This window comes from Astatotilapia calliptera, chromosome 12, assembly GCF_964374335.1.
Source record: "Astatotilapia calliptera chromosome 12, fAstCal68.1, whole genome shotgun sequence".
In the NCBI taxonomy this organism is placed as follows: domain Eukaryota; kingdom Metazoa; phylum Chordata; class Actinopteri; order Cichliformes; family Cichlidae; genus Astatotilapia; species Astatotilapia calliptera.
The window spans coordinates 2451544-2476039 of NC_137433.1; the positions used below are offsets into that span (position 1 = coordinate 2451544).

General features: G+C 42.6%; 1 protein-coding gene across 1 annotated transcript; it reads right to left on the bottom strand.

Moving 5' to 3' along the window:
- Positions 1-996: 996 nt before the first annotated feature.
- Positions 997-23090, bottom strand: olfml2a (olfactomedin-like 2A). Its single transcript, XM_026187912.2, has 8 exons — positions 22806-23090; positions 12061-12324; positions 11393-11500; positions 11072-11248; positions 9277-9514; positions 4201-4500; positions 3811-3996; positions 997-1746 (listed from the first exon to the last, which is right to left on the bottom strand). The coding sequence occupies exons 1-8, from the start codon at positions 22872-22874 to the stop codon at positions 1142-1144; spliced, it is 1947 nt and encodes a 648-aa protein (XP_026043697.1). The 5' UTR covers positions 22875-23090; the 3' UTR covers positions 997-1141.
- Positions 23091-24496: the final 1406 nt, after the last annotated feature.

Here is a 24496-nt window from a genome sequence, read left to right on the forward strand (position 1 = left end):
AAGAGAAAGTATTTCACAAAAGCAGAACTGTAGAGACAGAAATAATCTCATTGGTTGAGTTAAATGCTAAAGGGGGGAGCCTGACAACCCTTTCATACAGGTGGTGGAATCTTGGATAGCAAACACTTGCTGAGATGTTGGTGGCAGAAGCCGATCTTTCATTGTAAAGTTCATCAGCACATCTGTTGTTGGCTAACTGGTGAATTACCATAGATAGCAAGTTAATACCTAACCAGGTTGGACTTGTGGCACCGATGAAGGCCAAACTATTTTATTCTTTATGTTACAAGTGTTACTGGGCCCTCCTCTCTGTGATGTCCCGCCACAGGTTCCTATCCTGCTTCTAAAACATGCCAAAATGACCTCCGGAATAATATCAGGACATTACTTGGAGTTTTCTAAGAGACGCAATGGACTTATGTAACTGAGTATATAACACCATAAATACTACGCCTGCTTTTAAGAGCAAGTTATACTAAGATTTATAAAGAAACATTTATGACTAAAGCTAAGCTAATCTATTATGATCTATCATTCTGAACTGTTGAAAAGCACCGGTTAATAGGTTGGCACTGCCTTACAAAAGTTTAGCCAAAGTTAATATGAGTCATGCAAAACAAGAGGAATGTTCTTCCACCTTTGACAGTGTAATCGAGTTAGGAGTGGAGAATTCGGTCAATAAACTGGAGGAATGACTTGCACAGCACATGCACACTGCTTCAAAATGTACTCATTTTGAGTGTCTGTGTGATGAAGAAACAAACAAAGCTGTCTATTTGAAACTTTCTCTGGAGTAAAGCCTGCCAGCCTGCTGACATTTGATAAGTGAACATCTCTGAGCTTCTTGTCAACTTTAACTGAACTAGTGAGATTATTTCCACTGTTCCCTGTCCTTGCTATTAACATATTGTACAGTCATATCCCAATACATGTTGGAGGCAGATGTGCTTCTTGGTACACTTTGAGGTCTGCTGTTTGAATAGCGTGCATCGTACTGGAAGGCTGGTGTAAGTTCGTCCTTTGTCCCGTTGAGTCCAATATGGCTGCTTCTAGGTTGTCGAATACTAAGAATCTTCTTTCCATTTAGGTGGCACGCAGGTGAGTCTACTGTTAGCAAATCTGTAGCGCAAACTAACTACACTCACTCGTCAACAAAGTTCACCCGATATGTGACCTGGTGGCCATTGTCCCAGGCGTACAAAAGCTTTTCCTTTGGGTTGTAGTCAATCTGGGTGGTGAAGGAGTACTCGTTGGTAAAGGGCAGACGTGGGATGGCTTCAGTGTTGGTGTGGGTGTCATAAGCATAGCTCACTTCACCTTCTTTCTGGTTGTACACATTGACAGCATACAAAACGCCACAGATGATGAAGCAGTTTCCATAAGAGTTCCTCTTGAGGCCCGTTGTGTAGGTGGTCTCCTTTTTTAAGGACAGGTCTCCTGGATCGAGTTTACTGATGACGATCACCTCTTGGTCATTGTAGTCATAGTCAACAGAAGGATAGATTACCCACAGTCCACTTTCATCCACTGCAAAATCAATGTCGGAGTGGCCCCTCCACTTCCAGGGGGTGGTGTCCTCATAGACGACATCGTGCAGCTGTGTCCACGCTGCCACGTAGCGCATCCTCAGGTCGTACTTGATGATGTTCTTGGTGAAGGCCCGGTTATAGTAGAAAGCTCCGTTGTAAACCACGTGACCTGTGCCTATCCAGTTGTAAGGCAGTTTGAACAGGTTGCTCCAGCGCCCTGAGGTAAACGGGAAGATTCAAACGTTAGCTTTTGCTTATTTAGCAGGTAACCATAGTCCTAAGTCTCCTTTGCCAATGAGCAGCACTTTTTCCTGCATCGAGTCCAAAAACTCAAGACTGCTGCACTGCATATATATAAAGAACAGATTATGTTTACTTCTAGTCAACCTCTCAAAATCTACTAGATTGCTAGTAACTCACCAGACAGACACAGGGTCTGGATTAAGTTACTGTCCAGCCCTTTTTATACGACTTTTCCACAGAACATCCAAATAGAAAACTTTTTAACCAAAGCTACAGTGAAATATTGAAAGTAAGCGACTTCATTGGGTGGGTTTTTTCAACCCTAACCCTCGATGCACTGGTGGTGAGAAGTTGTACTTTTTTTGGCCTTTTTCAGCTTTGATAGACTCAGTGAAGAAAAGACAGGAGAGCAGGGGCAGACATGCAGCAAAGGGCCGGACCCAAACCCGGGCCGGCTGCTCACAGCTACATGGCGTGTAGTCGTCCGCTCAACGCACTGAGCTAAACCGGCGCCTGAGGTTGTACTTAACACTGGAGCTCGGCTGCATTAGCATATGTCATGTCTATATTTAAAGTAACAACGAGTACATCTAATTTCATGATTTTAAGAGTTTTTGTTGCTCAGTATATAAATTCCAAATTCCTTTTTTTACCAATTCAGCTTTGATTCTGTATTTATGAACTTAATAGATACAATAGTATGCTTTATTATCATTTTAATTGTCCAGGACAGGAGATTTTGGAAGACACATTAAATATGTTACAATGTATAGAAAATAGAGATGTAACCGACTGATACATCTTCATGTTGCAATGGAGTGACTAATTAGCTTTCACATCCTCTGCTGTATATATAATTTCCCCAACTGCTATCCTAACCTTTCAACCACATGTCTAATTTTGATAATGATGATAACTGAGGGCCAGTGAAGGACAAAAACAGTGCGTCCCCCACCCCGTTCCCCTTCATACACATGTGCACACACACTAGGCCCATCCCTGAGGCCATACACGTAATCCTCCTCTGCTGTGCCCAGTTCAAAGGAAAGGCCAGAGCACATGTCAAGGAACAGCAGGCATCACCGCCACTCACCAAGATACCTAGTCATCCGCACACAGCTCTGAGCTCACCACGCTGCAGGACGCCTGACATGTAAGTGCGTTTAGAAAGCCCATTGTCCAACCACATCTAGATCAACAAGTCAAATCCTAAAAGGGGAGATCATCTTAACTCTCTTAGAGAGTGTAATCCAATTCCTCTGTTGATTTGGATGTAAAAGGAGTGGATTTTCCCACCCACTGGAGCCATGAAGCAACCAAGCAGCCTACATTCCACAGATCTCATCAATCTCACAGAGCTCATTGGATTATCAGCATGAATCAGTGTCACAAATGTTAGAACAAAAAACAGCTATTAGTTAAAGCAGTTACACAAGTATGTTAATAATGGATTGCATTTATATAGCGCTTTTCGGGGCCCTCAAAGCGCTTTACAACACCACTATTCATTCACTCTCACATTCATACACTGGTGGAGGCACAGCGTCCCTGGGGCAGACTGACAGAAGTGAGGCTGCCATATCGCGCCATCGGCCCCTCTGGCCATCACCAGTAGGCGGTAGGTGAAGTGTCTTGCCCAAGGACACAATTACCGAGACTGTCCAAGCCGGGGCTCGAACCGGCAACCTTCCGATTACAAGAACACCCAACTCTTGAGCCACGATCACCTGTTGGGATCACATCATTTAAAAGACGCAGTAAAAGTATCTGTTCGTGAACACTGCAGCACAGACTAAGACATGGCTAACTTTACATTTCTAAAGAATTATTTTCACCCTGATTGTAGTGGCTGCTCAAGCTCATTAAGGCATACATAAAGGTGAGAACACGATTAAAGTAATAATTTATTTGTCTGTTTTTTTATCCAGGCTTTGGGTCTCGGATAGGTGCAGGACAATAAATGTTATTAGCTTAGTCATGGGCTGAGGATGCAGAGGCATAATAGAAGTGATGGCGGTGTTGTACAGAGTACTGTCACCTTGTTTGAAGTTGTCCAGGTTCCGGAACTCCACGAGGTTGTTGCCATAGTAATAGTTAGTGACGTAGATCTTGGAATCCTTGGCCAGGGGATCCTTCATCCAGGCACCCTCATTGCGCCCATAACTGTGCTGCTTCTCTGGCAGTTCAATCGATGCTAAAGTCCCCTCACAGTTGAGGATCTTTCCTGAAAGTAACATAAGCAGAACATTCACCGTGTACGCCTGGCAGAGAGTGACTTGCATTACCATGGGCTTAAATCAATTTCACGCACAGACATGTGTTGGCAGAGAGAATGACCCAATTTTCTGCTGCTATAATCGTCTGTGTTACTGGAGTCAAAAGCCTGAAACCCAGAGCATGCTGAGCTCAGTGAGGATTCATGACTCACCTGCTCTGTGGAGACTGGGTCGGCTGTTGTTATTGGAGTTGTCGAGCATTAGCATGATAGTCGGAGCTGGTCTTTCAGATGCTGGTGCACTCTGAGTGGACACGGTAGTGGGTACCGAGGTGGTGGAAGGTGTGCCGCTGGTGGTAGTGGTGGTGGTTGTAGTTGTAGTGGTTGGAGCTGCTGTGGTTTCAGTGGGTTCAGCCACAGTGGACTCGACAGTTTCAAGGACTAGCTCAGCTTCTCTGTCCTCAGACTGGTTTTCTGTGACGTGATGGACTGTGTATGTTTTGGCAGAATGGTCTGAAATGGAGGGCAGAAGCACACGAAGTGACACGATCGAACAGAAACATTCCTTTATAAACTTCTATAGATTACATACTGAGTAATTTACTTTGTATTAATACAACATTTAAGTAGTTGAAGTTATTGGATTAATTTTATTATTGCATTTAACTCTGAGTGAACGTGGTGTTCCCCTCACGCTGCAACCAGCAGTAGACTGAACATGAATATGAGGCAAAAGTGTCCGGATCTAAATCTGTACACTCCTGTGATCACAGTTGGAACGAGGCTTGTTTCCAGACTTGTTCTGGTTCAAGCCCAATCCACCCTTCAACCCACAGAACCAAAATATTTTGCTGCTAATATCCCAGTGCCAGACACCTCAGGAGATTCTCTCCGCATGTCCAAACTGGTCAGGGCTCAGTCTGCTACTGCATTAATTTGTGTCTAAAGAGTAAAATGTTACTGGATAAAAATATGTAGCTGAAAACACAAACATAAATTTAAGAGTGCTAAACCTGCTCTGCAAGCTAGCTGCTGACAAACTGATTTGAAGTCACACAAGTACAACTATAACTAATATAACTAACTTCCAGTTGAATCATTTGTATATTAAAGAAGCAACACTAACACTGTTTGCTCGTCTTTATGTAACTAAATATAGTGACTTCTGTGACGCTGTGAAAAACGTCCAACACTAAAACTCCACAGTTAGCTTTCATTGCAAATAAAGACTCCAGTGAGACTGCAAAACAAGGAAAGGCATCCCTCAGGCTGTGTGGTGACAGGAGACGTTAGCTATTTATAGCTGTAAACAAACAGTTTTTTGGGTTGTTTTGGCGATGGTTACTTTTGGGCTAGGTAGGTATATTGAGTTTTACCAAGAGTTTTTAAACCATGGATCGTGGCACATGCACGTTGATAAAGGGACAAATGTAACAGCCTGCAGTGCTCCAGAAGTTCACATCAAAGGCAAATTCTGTATGAATGATTCTGAATAATGCTGTCTGAGACAGGATATGAAATAAACTGTTTACCTGTTTAACCAAAACTACCCATATCAGTTGTTTCAGTCCTCTTTGTTGGGTACGATGGAGTGTTGTGCCTATTCTGAAGTTCTAGAGTAGAGCTCATTAAATGCTGTATGAGCGTTAAAATCCTGATGCTTAACTAAAACAAAAACCAAGCATCAAGCATTAAATAACATATGCTTGACTATACTAGCACACTGTTGTCAGTGTGAAGACAAAGAAAGCCCATACTAAAGTAGATAAGGTGCCAATTAAAGATAACTTCTGGGTTATTATATTATGAAAAATCTTGCAGTTGGCAATGAATGTTTCAAACATCATAGATCCATCGAGGATTATTAAATGTCTTCGTTATTATTATACATTTGACCATAAGGGGGCACCTCAGAGCTTTTAATTACTCCAAAAATCACGGTTTGAAATAAAGTGATTGGTAAAGATCCCTTCAGTTTATGTTATTTCTACCAGAACACCCGGATGAAGCTTTAGAAAGACGGGAAGCCAATAACCATGAAAAATTCTTCTCAATATCCACATTCTCATGGCTAAAGATGAGAACACTGTTCATAAAAGAGAAGTGGAAAAGGAGGGAGAGTTCAGTATTTAAGGTGAGAGCTAGAGAAGAATAGATCAGAATGTCAATTTAATTCAAACTGCAGTAATTCTGTTATAGTTTTTTGTTTGTTTGTTTTTATTCGGATGTTCCCCTGCAAAAACACAGTGACGACATTATGACAGGTGTTTGAAATAATGGCTGGAGTTTGAGAAATGTAGGAAGTAATAAAGTGTGCTCAATAGACCACATGAAATGCCCCCACAACCTGAGGCTTAACTAGGGGATGATTCAGGGTCACCTGATCCAGCCTTACCTGTAATACCACACAGAGTAGATAGCTCGTTAGCCACATGTTTGTGAAAACACCGACGTTTACTTTGAAAGTGTTTCACATTTGCTCTTTGTAACCAGCGCTGTTTCCTGTGCTCATAGTTATAGCATTAACTTATATGGTACATATGGTATTGATACGGTGTGTCTTAGTCTGCCTGCCCATCAATCTGCTTATTGGTTCCACTTGCACTTGTGCTGCAGTCAGGTGATTTTAATTAGGAACAGTGTACAGTGTGGATATGGACATGCTTTTACTTTTATTGCAGAAAAGGATGAGAGCGCAATGGTAAAGTGCAAACTGCATCCATGACAGAAACAACACCATTATGCTGCTAACAGCTTTTACAAGCACCTACACAGACAGCATGCTAACACTAAGCTAGCCAAGAGCTAGCCAAGCTGACCCCAGCCCAGCAGTCGAGCAGCCAAAGACCATGCGTGTGTCCTCATTAGGACAGGGGTTTGTGCTGGATTCTGGGACTGTAGCCTATTAGTCAGTGCGCCCCAGGGTGGCTGTGGCTACAATGTAGCTGCCATCACCTGTGTGTGAATGGGTGGATGACTGGATATGTAAAGTCCTTTGGGGTCCTTAGGGACTCGTAAAGCGCTATATAAATACAGGCCATTTACCATTTTTACCATTTATTAGTTTATATTGTTAAATGGTAATTATGAGAATGACAATGTCTATATTCATGTCATTACATTAAAATGTTCTAAGTAATATGTGTAATGCATAATGCTTTTTTGAATAATGACCCCAACTCCTATAACAACAACAATGGGAAATATCTGTAAAATGCACAAACATTTGACTGCAGTGCATGAAAATTATGTGCAGAAATGTGATGTATTTGATGTGCTGCTTGGTGGTGACTGTCAAAGCAAAGCCAGTGAGAACCCAATCGATGAGAGAATCCATAAGAAATGGAATAAATAATGTGATAAGTGAGAAATAAGAATAAAAATAAGTGAGAAATAATGGAATATAAATTGCTGAATTCTTATCAGTTCCCATCCACACTGTATACACACACTCTAGTTCTTCATCAAAAACAACAAATGTATTGCTTCTTTCCTTATAAATTCAAACTGCTGTTGCCATTAGTAAAATGTACTCAGTCTCCTTCTGGTCCTCACACAGTGACTTTGGTCCTGACAGACAGATGTGGGGAGCAGTGCTACATAAGCAGAGACCTTAACATGCTCTAAGCAGATGGAGCCTATGGGCACCAGTGGCAACAATATTCTGAGAACATTACCAGAATCCTTCAGAAAAAATGAATGCTGGGTAAGTGTTCGAGGACGGGGCCTTCATCTGTGTTTGTAAAGCAGATGGGATACACACTGCACTGCATAAAAAGAGCCTGTAAAGTGCTTTGACATGGTGATGAAGATATGCAAGGCCAAGGCACATGATGCCACGTTCTAAAGAAAAAGCATTGCCATACATCAGTCTCAGTCTGGAACTACTACAAGGTTTCAATGTCCCGGGAGGTCAGCTTCATAGTTAATATGCAAATGAGCACTGATTAATGACCGTGAGTACCATCCACAGAGAGTTGGTGAATGGCTGCAATCAGGGATGTAGACTTCACTGAACACCAGTTCCACTGAGAGGAGAAACCTTCATGCAAACAGCTGCGGTTCTCCTGAAGGTCACGAGACGCTGGTTCCAAAGGCGACTCCGTCTCCACAGACCCCCGTGTTGAAATGGCAAATTTAACAACACTCTGAACGTGTTTACAAAATGGTTTTGACCTTTTTTCGTGACTGGCAGCTTTTGCAATCAGAATTGCGACTCTGAATGCAACGTTGTGCCAAACACAGTTGCTCTTCTGTAAATTCTCTCCGGGCTCGTCTTGTTGGTTTTGACCTTTATGGATAGTTTCCTCCACCATAACAGCTGCAGAGTGGGTGACTCAAGTTATCCACTTGGATAAGAGTGACGTTTAAAGGAAACTGTGATTGACAGGTGTGCTAACACAAACTGTGTGTCACTGTAGCCAAATGTGCCGAGCGCACAAAAAGCATCAAGCTTTCCCGGATGAATAAAGGTCCCTGCATCCGTGCTGCAGATTATGGAAATGTAGCCGAACAGCGATTTGACAAGAGCGGGTGGGCTCTGTCAGATTCTCATACATGGCAGAACACAGAGTGTGACAACCTTATGTGCGTGTGCCCTGTGCAAACGCAGCATACCTATTCACTCAACTAGACTTAAAGAGGATTGGAAGGAGTCAGGAAATGTTTTCTCTGCAATGGTGAGGGTCCCCTCACGTTATTGTGAGAAGTGAAGCAGAGGCATGTCATGGACATGGCAGCATTGCATTGAGACAGCATTCCATCAGCTCCATGTGTTTTGTCATTAATAGGTTTGGATTTCCTGCTGGCTGAATGTGCACCAGCAATCCAATTGGACACTCGCTGGAACAGCTTTGCTTGAAACAACACCGGAATAAATCTTGCATTATGGGGATCACATGTGCCACACAGTGATGGATTCCCAGTTTTATTAACTCAAGTGTAGAGTTTGCAACACAATTACAGCCTTATGTCGCACTTATTTAAAGATTCTCAGGAAGGCTTTCTGCTGAAACCAAATGGAGCTCGTACACGCTCTGGTTCCATGACTCTGGCTGCAGGCTGATCCTGATCCAGGAAAGTATCATGTGGGGTCAGATTAGATTGCTGAGGAAACTAATTTGGATCGTTTTCAACACCCACAGTGGATCACACACAGATGATCGCACACACATGGGAGAGCAAACTCAGCTAAAGTGTGAACACGCTGTTTGTTTTAGCTCGTGGAGGGCGGCGTTCTACGAACACACCGCTACACTCTGAGCGTGTACAGAGAACCAAAACCCTCACCTCCTCTGTGCTCGTCCTCGTCAGCTTTGGAGGCCTTGTAGTACGTGATGCCCCTCACCACGCCAGGCTGGTGGCCGACCACCTTGGTTTTGACTGTAGGATCAGGCTTTACCAGTTTCCCGTGTTTAATGACCTCTTTCTTGGGCTTGACAACCTTTTCTTTGGGAGGTTTGGGAGGAGGTTTAACAGCAGGGCTCTTTTTGTTGGGTATTTTTACAGCCTCCTTGGTTTTTGTAGCCTGGAAAGAAATTCACATTATGTCAGGATATTAGTAATAGTGGCCTGTGTGTTTTATACGTGGCTGATTAGTTCACCCTTCAGGTGTAATGATAGTAAACGTAATATAACTGATGACTAATCTTACTGCTCTTCTTTCAGAGGTTTACTACATCCTTCTTTTCCTCCATATTAATGTATCTCTATGTTTGTATCTCTCTCTTTCTCTCGTACAGTCAAACGTTTGGACACCATCTCATTTATTGTTTTTCTCACTGAAGCCATCAACACTATGAAATATGAAAAATGTTTTATATTTAAGATTCTTTAAAATAGCCGCCGTTTGATTCCTGCTTTGCTCACTCTTGGCTCTCTTGATGAGCTTCATGAGGTCGTCACCTGAAATGGTTTAACAACAGTCTTGAAGGAGTTCCCAGAGATACATTGGGTTTAGGTCAGGTGACAGTGGAGGTCAGGCCTCCATCGCTCTCCTTGGTCAAATAGCCCTTACACAGCCTGGTGTGTTTGGGGTCGTTGTCCTGTTGAGAAATAAATGATGGTCCAACTAAAAGAAACCAGAGGACGGCGTGTGGCTGCAGGATGCTGTGGTAGCCATGCTGGTTCAGTGTGCGCTCAATTTGGAATAAATCCCCAACGGTGTCACCAGCAAAGCCCCCCACACCATCACTCCTCCACCTCCATGCTTCACAGTGGGAACCGTGCTTGTAGAGACCATCGTTCAGCTTTTCTGTGCCACAGTAAGACACGGTGGGCGGAACCAAAGAGCTCAAATTTGGACTTATAGGCCAAAGCACAGATGTCCACTGGTCTAATGTCCATTTTTGTGTTTCTTGGTCCAAACAAATCTTCTGCTTGTTGCTTTTCCTTAGTCGTGGTTTCTTAGCAGCTATTTGACCATGAAGGCCTGATTCACACAGGCAAACATGGAAACAAGGCAAAGGATGGCTACTTTGAGGAATCTCAACTATAAGACATTTATAGTTATATATTATCAATTTATTCTTTGCTACATAATTCCACATATCTTGCTTCATATATTTGATATCTTAAGTTTGTATCTACAATGTAGAAAGTAGTAAAATGATGTCCAAACTTTTGACTGGTACTTCCTGATAACAGTGGTTACATTTTGCAACTCTTTTACATGCAGTATTCACACACGTCCTTCAGCTTCTAGTTAAAGTGTTGTTTCAGCAAACGTCCCCTGAGGAGACCCATAAATTCCTTTAAAAATGATGCACAATATTTTCTCAGCAATGTTTTCTTGAACATGGTCACTCAGAAGCAGTAAAAGTACAATAATACAAATGTGACGCAACAAAGATTCCAAACTGTTTGTTTTGTTTGGATTATGACCAATATTGTAGCTAATCCAAGTTTGTAATGCCAGAGAACTCCGAACTGACAAGGACATAACTACGGGCATGTGTTGAGTTTAATTTAATTTAATAGTTTTGTGATTTAACTAATAACACACAGTACTGTTTTTAAAGTCTGTCACATACCCGTCCTGGCAGCAGCACAAAGACACACTGAAAGCTTAGACTGTGTTCCTAACCTGTGCTTTGCTCTCAGCTGAGTCTTTCTGCAGCAGCTGCAGGCTGAGGCTGGAGATCTCCTTCTTGATGCTCATCATAATGTTGGAATAGTTCTCGTATCTCTTAAACTGGTTGGTGAGGCTCAACATGCTGTCCCGGACGAATTCATTCTCACGTGTAAGGTTTGTCTTGATTGTCTACAACACACGATCATTAGTGTCACATTTCTCTGTCCATGAGATTAAAAAAGAAAAAAAAATCACAAAATCCTCAAAATTCCCAAGCCCGTGCATCCTGACCGAGACTTTGATTATAAATATGTCAGTGTGGGTTTTGCCTACCTCTTCCAGGGTGTTCATCTGAGACACCACCTTATTGATGTAGGAGTGGACTTTTAAAAGATCCATGCTGTAAAGCGTTCCCTCGAGGAGGTCCACCATAGCTTGGAGCTGTTCGTTCATACGATAAAAGGAGAAGAAACGTCATTAATCATCGTCTCCTCGTGACACAGCTGACAGCTTTATGTGCTTCTGTTTGACCACAGTAATCGCTGAAGTGCCCTCCAAAGGCATTTACTATCACTCTGCCTGAGTGCTCTCATCCATCTCAGTGCTTTATGTTTGTGCTCTACTCCTAAGTGCAATCATATTAGGTTAATTCATTCTTCCAAGTGGAGCCGGAGATGTCAGAGTGGCCTTTAGGTTCATGTGGTACAGTGGGCTTCCTCTGCTTGTCCGATTCTGTGCAGAGATGGTTGTTATTGCTTTGCTTTTACATTTTGCGAACTAAACAAACTGAAATAACTGAAATAAATGCTATTTTGTTTTCTGTAAAATGACATTGATTACATTTACTTTCTTCATGACTTCATCAAAACTTAACAGGAATTTCAGTGTCTGAATTTCCTGACTCCTAGTGGGGGGAAAACAGGCTAAAGAAAACTGTGTTTTTGCACAAACACATGCTGTGACTCTAATAATCACGGTGACTGTATGCTGCATGATCTCACCTTTAATAACTCCGGGGCCTGTTTCTTCAGCTTCTCCATCTTCCACTCGTTCTCACAGGGGTTGAGGGAAGATGGCGGGGCTGTGCACGAGCACTTACAGTCTGATCCAGAGCTGACCGTCTCCACTGTGTAGAAGTCCTCCACACGTACACTGCCACTCTTCAAGCGCAGACATGCATCCTTGCTCAGAGGGCGCATGATGCACTTACAGCGGCAGTCTGAACCTTCTGACGTCATGCGAACAGGCTCGGTCTCTCCGAAAATCTGAAAGAAACAATGTGATATATGTCCTTTTCAAAGCCAAAGAAAGAGAGTCATTTTCTGTGGCGTTGTGTCATATATGTCATTAGGTACTTTACATACACGAAGTGGAAAACATCTCTAATCCTGTCTTGAGCGAGCTGCTTCTGCATTACTGACCTGGATGGTACTGTTATCTACCACCCTTTTTTGGATTCAGGAGACAGACACTATCTCTACTTTCAAGATTAGGCTTCAAACTTTCCTGTTTGCTAAAGCATATAGTTAGGGCTGGACCAGGTGACCCTGAATCCTCCCTTAGTTATGCTGCAATAGGTGTAGGCTGCTGCATTGAATCATATCTGTTATTAACCTCTGTCTCTCTTCCACAGCATGTCTTTATCCTGTCTTCCTTCTCTCACCCCAACCAATCACAGCAGATGGCCCCGCCCCTCCCTGAGCCTGGTTCTGCTGGAGGTTTCTTCCTGTTAAAAGGGAGTTTTTCCTTCCCACTGTCGCCAAAGTGCTGCTCATAGGGGGTCATATGATGTTGTTGTTACGTTGTTGTTGGGATTTCTCTGTGTGTGTTATTGTAGGGTTTACCTTACAATATAAAGCGTCTTGAGGCGACTGTTGTTGTGATTTAGTGCTGTGTAAATAAAACTGAATTGAATTTTAAATGTTGCGTGTTACTGTTCCTTCCTCTACCAGGGAATCCACAGCTTTTCCAGTCATCCAGTCTAATCCCTGCTGGATTTTAATGAGTAACAAATGTTTTTTTTAATACAGGGAAACAAAAGGAAGGGAAGGAAACTGATCTTGAAAAATAACAGCGTGTTTCCCTTCTCTGGAGTTTTAACGGCTGTGACTCACAGGAAGCCTTCTGAGACAAACACAAATCATTCGGCTTCATCACCAGCTGGCTTGCTGCTGCCAAGCATGATGCCAATGCCTCTGGCAGGCCTTGGCTTACTTAAAAAACAAGAAGCAAAATACAGCAGCCAGAGCAGACATTTTCAACCTGAGGCTGTGCAAGCTGACACGAGGTGAGAAACCTTTCACACTGGAGTTCACCTTCAGATTTACTGGATATTTGATTAAACATTCAGGTGGTGATGGTGACTTGGCAGTCTGAGCTCTCACACTGAAACCTTTACACTCAGTTGTTGCACTAAGAAAGTTCTCCACAGTGTTCAGTAATGCCATTATTGCTGCTTTGTTGTTGTCATTCTGCTTAATGTCCGTTAACACCAGATTGCCTGCAAACACAGAGGGACTGCGAGCTGTCAGATTACATCAGCTAATTCGCTCAGATTTACAGCTTTGTGCTACTGAGTTTAGCTATCGGTAAAACATATAAAAATGACACAAAGTCCAAGACTCCCCACATTTAATTTTAAAGCACATGACAGTAAGCAAAGGCTCATCATTTTACCTTATTTAAGTTAGCTAGGTATGTATGTAGCATTGAGTCCTCTTAACTTCTAATTAATCGATGGCACTGTAGCGATACATGTACAGCACACTGCAAGCTGTTAGCTGATGCATGACAACTGTTACGATCTGCGTCTTTATTACTAGCAGAATGAATGAATTGCAGCATTTTCACGTCTAAATTCGAATAATTGTTTTCTCGCTGTGGTTAAAAAAGTGTTTCTCACTCTGCAGAATTGTTTTTTCAGACCATAATTCAAAGTTATTACTGCTGGGACCATGTGTTGGAGGAGGTCCCGCCTGTCATCCCTCCCTAGAGAGATTTAGGGTCTGCGATAAATCACAGGACAGGTGCACATGTGGGATCACTTTGCTGAGATTCTTCATTAATGAGCTGTGGTTCAGCCCTCACATGACTGAGCTTGGAGGGAGGATTTGATCCTCCGACCTCACGAGCCAACATCTTTGAGTTTAGTGTCTCTTTTCTAAGCTTCGATCTTTGAAAAACACATTCACAGAAAGTCTTTAAAGTGTTCAAAGTGTTGCACCTGCACGCTTGGAAAGTTACTCTCTGACCTGATCAGTTTGTTGTTGTACACGATGCAACATCCAGCAGCTAGCTGTAAGTCAAAGACTTATACTATGATACATTTACTTTGTCTGTAAATGTGACAAAAGCCACCTCATAACTGTTTATATTGTGTAGGCGTAATGCTGATGTTTTATGGACTACTGGAATTGTCACAACACGGCTTATCTCATGCACCGCCGTCCTCAGATAACATTAGCTAAGAGAGCTAAATCAACTCAATGGCAAAACACTAATAACACTAGACACAAATCAACTGGACCCCAGATGTGAGAAGCTTTATTTTGCTAATGTGACATTTTTTCACAAAGTTGGATCCAGGTAAACGTTCAGTCGAATTCAGCAGAATTTGTTGCATTAAGTGTGAGGTGTCACAGGCCGTGGATCCATATGTGACTGTAACAGCTCGTCATCTCACGGACTGCTGCACACTTGTGAGGGTTAGCATCAGTTGGACGCAGTTAAGCTGGACATCTGTGAAAGGTTTGAATGACAGCGCTGTCTAGAGTCTGTCTGCTTCACGGTCCCAGATTAAAATTAGCTGAAAAAACCCCAGATACTGATGAAATTCACCTTTTGCAGTTTAAAAAAGGCGACACAATATATCACAATGTGTTACTGACATACTCGACAGCCTGCTGCCTGTACAATCACTTGTGCGGATGGCTCAATATGATGTTCATGTTGTCTGTGTAGATGTGTCTCTCTCTCTAAAGCTAACATGTTTAATGTGAATACAGACGATTACTGGTTTGGTCAGAGGAAAACAGTTCATGTATTCATTTGTCAGCGTTTCCATTATTTGCATCTGACTGGCTGCAGGTCACTGAGAAAGACTCCTGGTTCTACTTTGATGGACTTTCATGTTCGGACTGCAGGAATCAGCAGGCTGACCACATGAAAATAACCTGCACGTTTCCTCATCTTTACATGCAAATGAGACTGTGAGGTATTAGTAAATATTTAACTTTCTCCACTGATTATTCTGGACCTTGCTACAATATAAAACACAGCAAGTCGACTATTTACATAAAATCTCACGTATTTTTTATGTTTTGGTCGATGGTATATTAATGAATTTGTGACTGTTTGTCCTGGTCAAAGCACAGCTTTTGAAGTCTTTTTGTAGTGCAGCCGCAGGCTTAGTGATGGCAAAGAGGGTTAGTGGTAAAGGTGGTGGTGGGGGGGCTCATTAGTGAAGGAATGCAGGCCGAGTGATGGGAAAGGTGTAGAGGGTGTTTCGTTTTGGGGAGTGGATGATTTCCCCTACTCTACAGTACACATACTGGGAGGGGGTCTTGATATGGGGCAGGACTCCTGTGTGCAGAGCCCAGGTAATCCTGACCCATGTCAAGTGTAAAGGCAGCAGCCTGACAAATCACACACCCACATGAAAATAGAACGGATTAGCAGATTAAACTTCTTTAGCAGGGGCTCTGCCTATGGCCCCGCTGAGCTGCATTGTTCAACCCCAGCTTAACACCAACCGCTGCATAGCAACATCAGCTTTAAGGTGGAGAAATTCCAGCAAGATTGACTTTGGTGCCTGGTTTAAAGTCAAGAAGGACTGAGTCATTATCTTGTGGGCTTTTTTGTGGCACCTATTGTGAACAATCTGAATCCCTCTGCCGGTCAGAGCAGCTGCTTCCTCCATCTGTCAAATCAGATGAGCCTATATGCCTAACTGACCATCCAGCATCCCATGCCAAGCTGACCTATCAGCATGGGAACAGCCAACACAATTAGCAGTGCTAATAATTAAGAGTACAGCGCATTTAACGCATGCTTTGAGCTCTGAGTCTTTGGCCTTGACCTATCAAGTGCAGTCAAGTTTCAGGTCAAAAAGAACACGGCTCAAATGTGAACTCACGTCTGCACGATGGGAGGAAAAGAGCCTGCACACTGCAAGGAGCTCTATTAGATCAACTGCTGCAGCCGTTAACAGCTAACGTGCCCTGACAGTGATGAAGCGAAACCCCAATTGTGCTCAGGATTGTTTAAAACACACAACGTGCTACACAAAAGGCCGCCGCATTCATTAGCCAGTGTTTCGGGAGCACCGGCCTGTTGTATCTGCAGCTGTGCCCGTACAAACAAGGATATCCTCCCCTTTTAGAGATCTGCCAGCTGCTAATCACTGGGACAACTGTGTAGTGAAGAAGGCAGGCATGGCAGGTACAGTATGTTCAGCTGCATCTTTCATCCTCCCGCAAACCCAAACATCAGCACTCTGTCTGTCATTTTCCCACAAATGCCCAGAGAGGGCACCCTGAGTTCTAACCCTTCAAGATTTATAGCAAGAACTACGCCTTTAAAATCCTCATCATCTCCTTTCAAGGGTACTCGAGCGCCAAAGTGTGATCCATGTTCCACTCTGACCTGATTTTTAATCTAATTAGCAGTACTGAAGACACACAGTGCCAATACAAAAATTAACCTGGTATCTTTATTAAAGCCTTCAGTCTGGAGATGAACCTTGAAGTCGCTGGTTCAGACAAAACTACCAGCATTAGCGTGCGGATGTTAATTAGCTCAGCACAAAGTGTATCAAGCACTCGCAGCTTTTAGGGGTACACATCTACATTCCTGCTGGATCTGTGTATCTGAGCAAATAACACTTAAAGCTTTCAGTCTCTACTCAAAGACATATACACCTTCATGAGTTTCATTTTAGCCACAGTCATTTTACAAAAGCTCCGAAAAGTACTAAACACATGTTTTTATGACACATAATTATTTTGTCGGTTTTTAAGGGTGCAAATCCGCTGAAATCTCACAGATGCAAATCAATCTGTCATTGTGGCACTATCGTAATAACTTCAAGTACAAAGACACACTTCCCTAATTATTAGTGTCTGCTTTGTGACTTCAACCATGAGTGGAATGATTGCTGTTGCCAAAGCCTTTTCTCCAGATGATTTCTCACCCCAGATGTTTATTGGAGCCATTAAGAGCTGCAAATTCCTTCAGTGTTCAGTGACACAGATCCTCTACTCCATTTTAAAGCCATTTATTCAACAAACTGATTCAACCGTGAAAAACAAATGCAATGCTTTGGTGATATCAATGTGAATGCTATTTTTACTTGAACATAATATTCCCACAAATTCTGACCTTTACATGGAAGTAAAGCTATATTGTAACCTGTGCGCTTGGTTTAGCAGCGTTTCCTCACAGTGAACAGGTTTCCACACAGTTCTTCAACAAAGTAAATACGGTCAAGTATGTCTAGCATTAAGGAACTCAACTTTAAATGACAACTTAGAATTAGCCACTAGTTAGCTTAGCTACCTAGCCATGACCGTGCTTCGCTAAAAACCTAGAGACTTGCAGATCTGATATCTAAATGAGATATCAGTCTGATACTGACCCAAGAAGTTTGATTAGATAATGATGAGGACAATGAATCAGTTTTATATTCTTTTGTCTTTATTCTGCAATGCAACAGCAGAGCTAACAGCAGAGCTAACAGCAGAGCTAACAGCAGAGCTAACAGCAGAGCTAATGTAGCATAGAGGAAGCTAACAGTAGTTTACAGGTATTTCACGCTGCAACATCAACATCTTCTGTTTGTGTGTTTGTGAAAGTTTTTGACTTGTCAGCAAACTGTAGTTAAAGTGTGCTAAAATAAAAAGATCCAAGCATAACCACGGATTACTTTTAGCTTATCTAAAAAGTCAGACTATTGATACGGTGCAAAACTTGTTGGTAAGCTTTTAACATACTTACGTAGTTGTCAATGTGATTAAATGTTATTTCACTTTAGCTGAAACAGGAGAAACAGCTGCAACTGTAGCCTGTAACTCTGCTTTGATGTGAAATAAAACCAGTGCAAATGTATTATGAATGATTTATTTTTCCCTTCCTTTATTGTGTGCCTGTTTTCATTTATCTCACTAATAAATTGCAATTCATATATTCATATATTTGTGTTCATTTCTTACATGTACAGATGATTAAACACTGATATCAGATCAGTACTGGGCATCGACAGCAAAGGTGTCGTTATTGGATCGGAATCGGAGAAAGCTGGATTGGGCCATTCCTCAACAAAACCAGTACTACTATTTGTTAATACTTGGCATCTCTTCTATAAATAATTTAAGGAAAACTGCACTGACACAACAGTGAAAAGAGCAACACCGAAGTCACATGACTTTAACCCCTGCTGACCTCCTGTGTTCAGTGTCATTAAGTTGAAGGTTCTCAACAACTTTTCTAGTCCTAAAAGTTTCACAGTTTAAACGTGGACTTTATGTTCCAGGTGAGGGAACCAAAAGTGCAAAAAAGTCAGCTACTTCCTGCTGTAGGTGTCCAGACGACTAACTGTAGGATGGATGCAGCTTCTGGGTCTGAAAAGCAAGGAGCCTTTAACTTGGATTGTTTTACCACCAGCAGGTGGTGACTCTCTGGTTTCAGGAAGGGTTCTGCTATTAAAGACGTCTACGGGAAAATGACCATCGGTTATCTTGCTCTCAGTGAGCTCAATCTCTAGTTTCAGGTCTACGGATTAAAATACTGAGATTATTTGGTCAGTATCAGAGTCAGAGTATGCTCACTGGGTGACGACTTCATGAACAACACTTTACTATTTTCTTCAGTAGGAGAATTTGCAGATAGTGAAATAAATCGGAAACATTTTTCTTTGAATCCTCTCAATTACAAATTGAGCTGCACACAGGGTGAAAAGGGTCTAACCCTTGTAATGTTTAAACATATGAAACTATTTAATTTATCTTTAAGAAAAGGGGCAATAATAAGAGAACCATGTGTACCAAGCAAAATCACATCTTAGTCAAATTCCCGTAATGTACAGAGCTGCAGAGGATGAACCAGTCGGGGGGAGAATAGGTTTTCTTCAGCCTCAGTGTGACAGACACACGAGTCTCTCATTTCCCACAGCTTTGTTTTAACCACAAACAGAGACTTGACTGTCTGCAGACTGATAATGTTGACTCTTCATCAACCTCCATGTGACACCCCCAATTAAACGAAGTTGTGTTGGCATAAGACAGCATGAAAGAAATGTCATTTCAGGCACATTGAAGACTACAAGGCAAACTGCAGCACCTGCAAGTCCATAAATATTTAATCGTGCCCAGGCTCTGACACTGCCTAAATGGCACAGACTGTCTTGCTGAGGCAGACTCAGCACCCCATGCTGCTCTTTATTCCTCCCTACCCCCTAGTTGACCTTGTCCTGATTGTCCTCAGGTTTGTTTACAACCAAAATAAAACGCAGGTGCATATGCCGGTTCCCACGCCACCCTCCGGTGCCCTCACTGCTCTTACTGAAAGCACCAGTCTGACTACAGTAACAAGGAGTCAGCTATGACACTGCTGCTGCACAATGAACGAGGCATGACTTCATACTGATATAGAGCTAAAATAATAAATAAATGGCATCAAATTGTTTGTGTAGATGTCATAAAAATCTTTATCATTTTCTACTTTTGATGTAGAATTGTTGAGCAGTAGGGGACGGCTGTAGCTCAGGTGGTAGAGCAGGTCATGTACTAATCACAACGTTGCTGGTTCAGTACTTAGCTGCCCAAATGTGCATGCCAAATATCCTTGGGCAAGATACCAAGTTTCTCCCCGATGCATCCATCATAGTGTGAATGTTAGAAAGCACAGAAACAGTGCTTGTATGAATGGATGCATATTGCTATATAAGAATCAGTGCACTTACAATTTAATAACCTTACTTAGAGGATAAATCATAAAAATAAGTGCTACAAAAATCAAGGCGATGCTAAAAAAAACCTGCAATTCCTAAAGTGACCACTTGAGGCAGAGTGCATCCATCCATTCTCTTCCACCTATCAGTTTTTAGGACCGTGCAAACATTGGGTGGACATTCAAGTTCCACACAGAAAGGCACTGGTCAGACCAGCGCAAACTGGGTTTTTTTTTTTTTTGGGGGGGGGGGGGGGGAGAACAAAAAAAGTTCAGTATTAACAAACAGAGTGAAGTTACAAGAGGAAGAGGAAGAGGTGGGAACTTCTATATATGTGCCTGACCCCGTTGCATATATATTTCCAGGAGTTCCTTTCTCAAGGGGCAAAATATAGAGAGGGGAATATTTAAATCAAGTATGCAGTCTCATTTATTAACATTTGCATCACAGAATTTACTGCTAATTGCACCATAAAACAGCATGTCTTGCTTGTGCTTGATATTGGAATGAACTGACTGCACCTGTGTTAAGGAAATAGTGCAACGTCTGTAAATCGCCTGTAAAACTAACCCCACCTATTTGGGGGTTGGACTCACACACTATTTTGTGTATTTTAGCACTTATTAGTAGGTATCTGAGCATGTCTGAGGTACTCACACAGTCTATAAATGAATCTTGTTAATTAAGTGGAACAAACTCCCAGAAAGCCTCAGATCAGCTGAAACACTCAGTTTATTTAAATCCAGGTTGAAGACTCACCTGTTCTCAGCTGCATTTGAATAAAGCACCAAATCCACACTTTAAGCTTAAATTTCAAAACTTACATTTAACTACTGATTTTATCTACTGTTCTGATTTTATCTGTTTTGATTTTATATACTGTTGTTTGTTTGTTTGTTAATTAGTTAGTTAGTTTATTTGCTTGTTTTATTCAATTTTAAATCATGCTTTTTATTTGTTCTTGTTTCTAATGTCTCTGTAAAGCACTTTGAATCACCTTGTTGTTGAATTGTGCTATACAAATAAACTTGCCTTGCCTTGCCTAAGTGTTCTAGTGTTAGCTGATAACTTAGTAATCCATTCACATTTCTGGCTACAAAGAGCCACGGCCACAAAAACTCCAGGTTTGGAGGAGGTGAAGAAGGAAGTTCAAAAGCCAGTGTAATGTCACAGCACTACAGCGACCAGTTCCACTGTTACATCCAGTCGATCTTATCTTAAATGTTTATCATAAGTGGACAACACATTTTAAAGCCTCAACACCAACATTTTTTAAAATGTTTTCTGAACAAGCCTCGGGACATTTTTTTTCCAAGCCAGAAATTCCAATATTTAGATGCAGGGGACTAATAAAATACCAGAATTTCATTCACTAAAACTGAAGCACAGACTTGTTGGATGGTCAGTTCCATTAAAATGCTCCAAAGCACAAACATACGAGAGAAGACTGGCGGAGTGACTGAAATGATCCAAAGTAAGATTTAGCAGCGTTCACCTACAGATGCCTGTTGACACACCTCTCTATCAAAGTGACAATTTCCCTAACTTTGAGCCTTTGTATTAAAAAAGTGAGAAATGTCCCAGGCGTCAGACGTGTTCATGTGGTCAGTTCTGGTAGTCTATGGGGACTGGCTTACTTTTGGAACTAAACTCAAGTCCATTAGAGGAGCAGCGGGTTTGTGCTCTTCCTTATTGGCTGTTTTTCAGCCCCAGTGATTGCTCATTGGTTACTGACTTTTCACCAAGTACTGTGGGTTGTATCAGCTGTTACCTAATTTATACATTTTGCCACAAGTAAACAGACACCTGCTTATTCCACCTATATGTACTGTTGAAAGTTCCAAAATGAGTCCGCTGCTTTGGAGTTTCCACTCATCGAGTTGCAGGCATTTCTTCAGCTTTAAGGTCAACATGAAAGATTCAGACGTTATGCTTCAAATGTTAGACGAGTTCTTCGGTCAGCTGGGAAGAAAAACATGTTTATGTTCTGACTTTGTGTATTGAAATGGTGCAAAGGGACACAAAGTTGAAAGCACTGATGGCAACATTATCACTCCTCTTCACTGGAACTCAGGAAAGTGTTGCCAGTACTGCTACTCCCAGTGTTACACCCTGAACTGCTGCTATGCATGTACCACTTGTACTAATAATGGGTTTTACTCTTCACTGACCTACACTGGTGCTAAAGGGGCCACCCTGATAGAATCAGCAGCAGACGATTGTTGACAGTCTCTCTCACACACACACACACAGACAATCTAGCCTCTGGTCCACAGGCATATTGAACATATGCTATATCTTCTGGCAGGTGTGTGTGTGTGTGTGTGTGTGTGTGTGTGTGTGTGTGTGTGTGTGTGTGTGTGTGTGTGTGTGTGTGTGTGTGTATAGCTGGATTAAGCTGAGGGAGAGTGAGGGCTTACTGTAGTCCAGCAGCTGTACAAACACGGCAGCCAGATATTACCGTTCCCTCACTGAGTGCCATCTCTCCCACACTCTGCTGCCACAGTCCTGAGCGCACTGGAGGTGTCATTACAGGCACCTATGGTTACTGTTGTCGCACAAAAGCCCTCATTGGGAGGATTACCTCGAGTCACAAACAATGACACAGAACCCGAACCATCTGCACCTTAGACAGGAAATTTAAAGCCCCGGCTCGAGGGAGGTGTTCGGAGCCACTTATTTGTCTGTCTGAGAGCCTCCGTGAAATGGATCACAGTCAGAGGTGCGCATGAGTGAGCGCTGTTAGAGTTTGATTTGAAAACGCGCAGAAAAGTCCCACAAAGTAAAGTGGTCTGTTCTTACCTTGCTCTGTGAGGACGCATTTTTACACAGAATCAGCAGACAGGCCAGCAGCTTCGTATAGCTCCACATTTTCTCTCGTGCGTCAGTTTGTGCGCAATAAATTTAGAAATCCAAAGCGGGAGGTGCTGCGGGCATTCCAGAGCGCTGCGCCTATTTCAGCTCCATTTCCACTTTGCACAGAACACGTACAGTATGCGTGAGCCTGTGCGTGTGGATGTATGGATGGCTGGATGTTGGTGCGCACTCTGTGTTCAGCCAGGCGCGTAGTGTGCATCATCCGTCATCCGCTATCTTCCGCGGATGGGAGGGGTTTACACGCTAATACCCATAATGTGTGTGTGTGGTTGTGTGTGTTCACTGTGTAGAGGACGGATAGCTTCGGTTTAAAAATATGTGCTTAAAGAAAAAAAGTAGAAAGATTATTATCCATAGTCACTAAATTAAACTACTTTATAAGTGACTGTGATCTGGATTTGTAGCTTTCCATCCGTGCATTTAACTGTTCTCCGACACTGCGTCGCTCTTTGCAAGTTTAAAGGCGGTGATGAAAGTCGCATAGATTTTCACAAGACTAAGCTCTAGTATACACTTGAATGCCTGTGGCGCCACCGTCTGGACATTGATCCGCCGCATTGTTGAGTACTTCTGTGACTGTCGGGGTGACAGTCCCTACCTACCCGTGGTCTTGTAGCTCACCATCTTCAGAGGATTTTTTGTTAAGCCAATTAAATGAATCGTTCAAGCATACAACACATTTTGTGTGAAAACATATCAGGAAACCTCTGGGATGATTTTGTGCTGCTGACATGAAGCAAAAGACAAAGTTCTCAGACGAGCTTCAGTCTGGACGCTTCTGAGGCTGACGGTAGTTCACCTGCCTGATGCTTCAGCCTCCCGTGGAGGAGCAGTCAGCAGAGACATCTGCAGGACATGAGGGAAACAGCATGTTTAACAATAGCTGTAGATAGAGCCAATGCAGACTACTGATCCTTATTTAGGTTTCCTTTGAAAACAGCAGAAATGTCCCACTCTGTTTGAGGGGCAGGAAAACGAACTGTATGCACGTTTTTGTGTGTCTAACACAATTATTACAGCTTGTATTTTCAAATTACACTCAACAAAAATATAAACGCAACACCTTTGTTACTGCTCCCATTTCCCATGGGATGGACGTAGAGACCTAAAATTCATTCCAGATACACAATATAACCATCCCTCCCAAACAGTGGTCACAAATCAGTCCAAATGTGTGGTAGTGGGCACATCTGCTATATTGAGATAATCCATCCCACCTCACAGGTGTGCCACATCAGGATGCTGATCTGACATCATGAGTAGTGCACAGGTGTACCTCAGACTGCCCACAACAAAAGGCCACCCTGGAATGTGCAGTTTTTTGCGCTATTGGGGGTCTGGGGACCCAGAACCGGTCAGTATCTGGTGTGACCACCATTTGCCTCATGCAGTGCAACACATCGTCGCATGGAGTCTATCAGATTGTCAATTGTGGCCTGTGGAATGTTGGTCCACTCCACTTCAATGGCTGTGCGAGGTTGTTGGATATTCGTGGGAACTGGTACACGCTGTCGTATACGCCGGTCAAGCACATCCCGAACATGCTCAATGGGTGACATGTCCGGTGAGTATGCTGGCCATGCAAGAACTGGGACATTCTCAGCTGCCATCTGCCC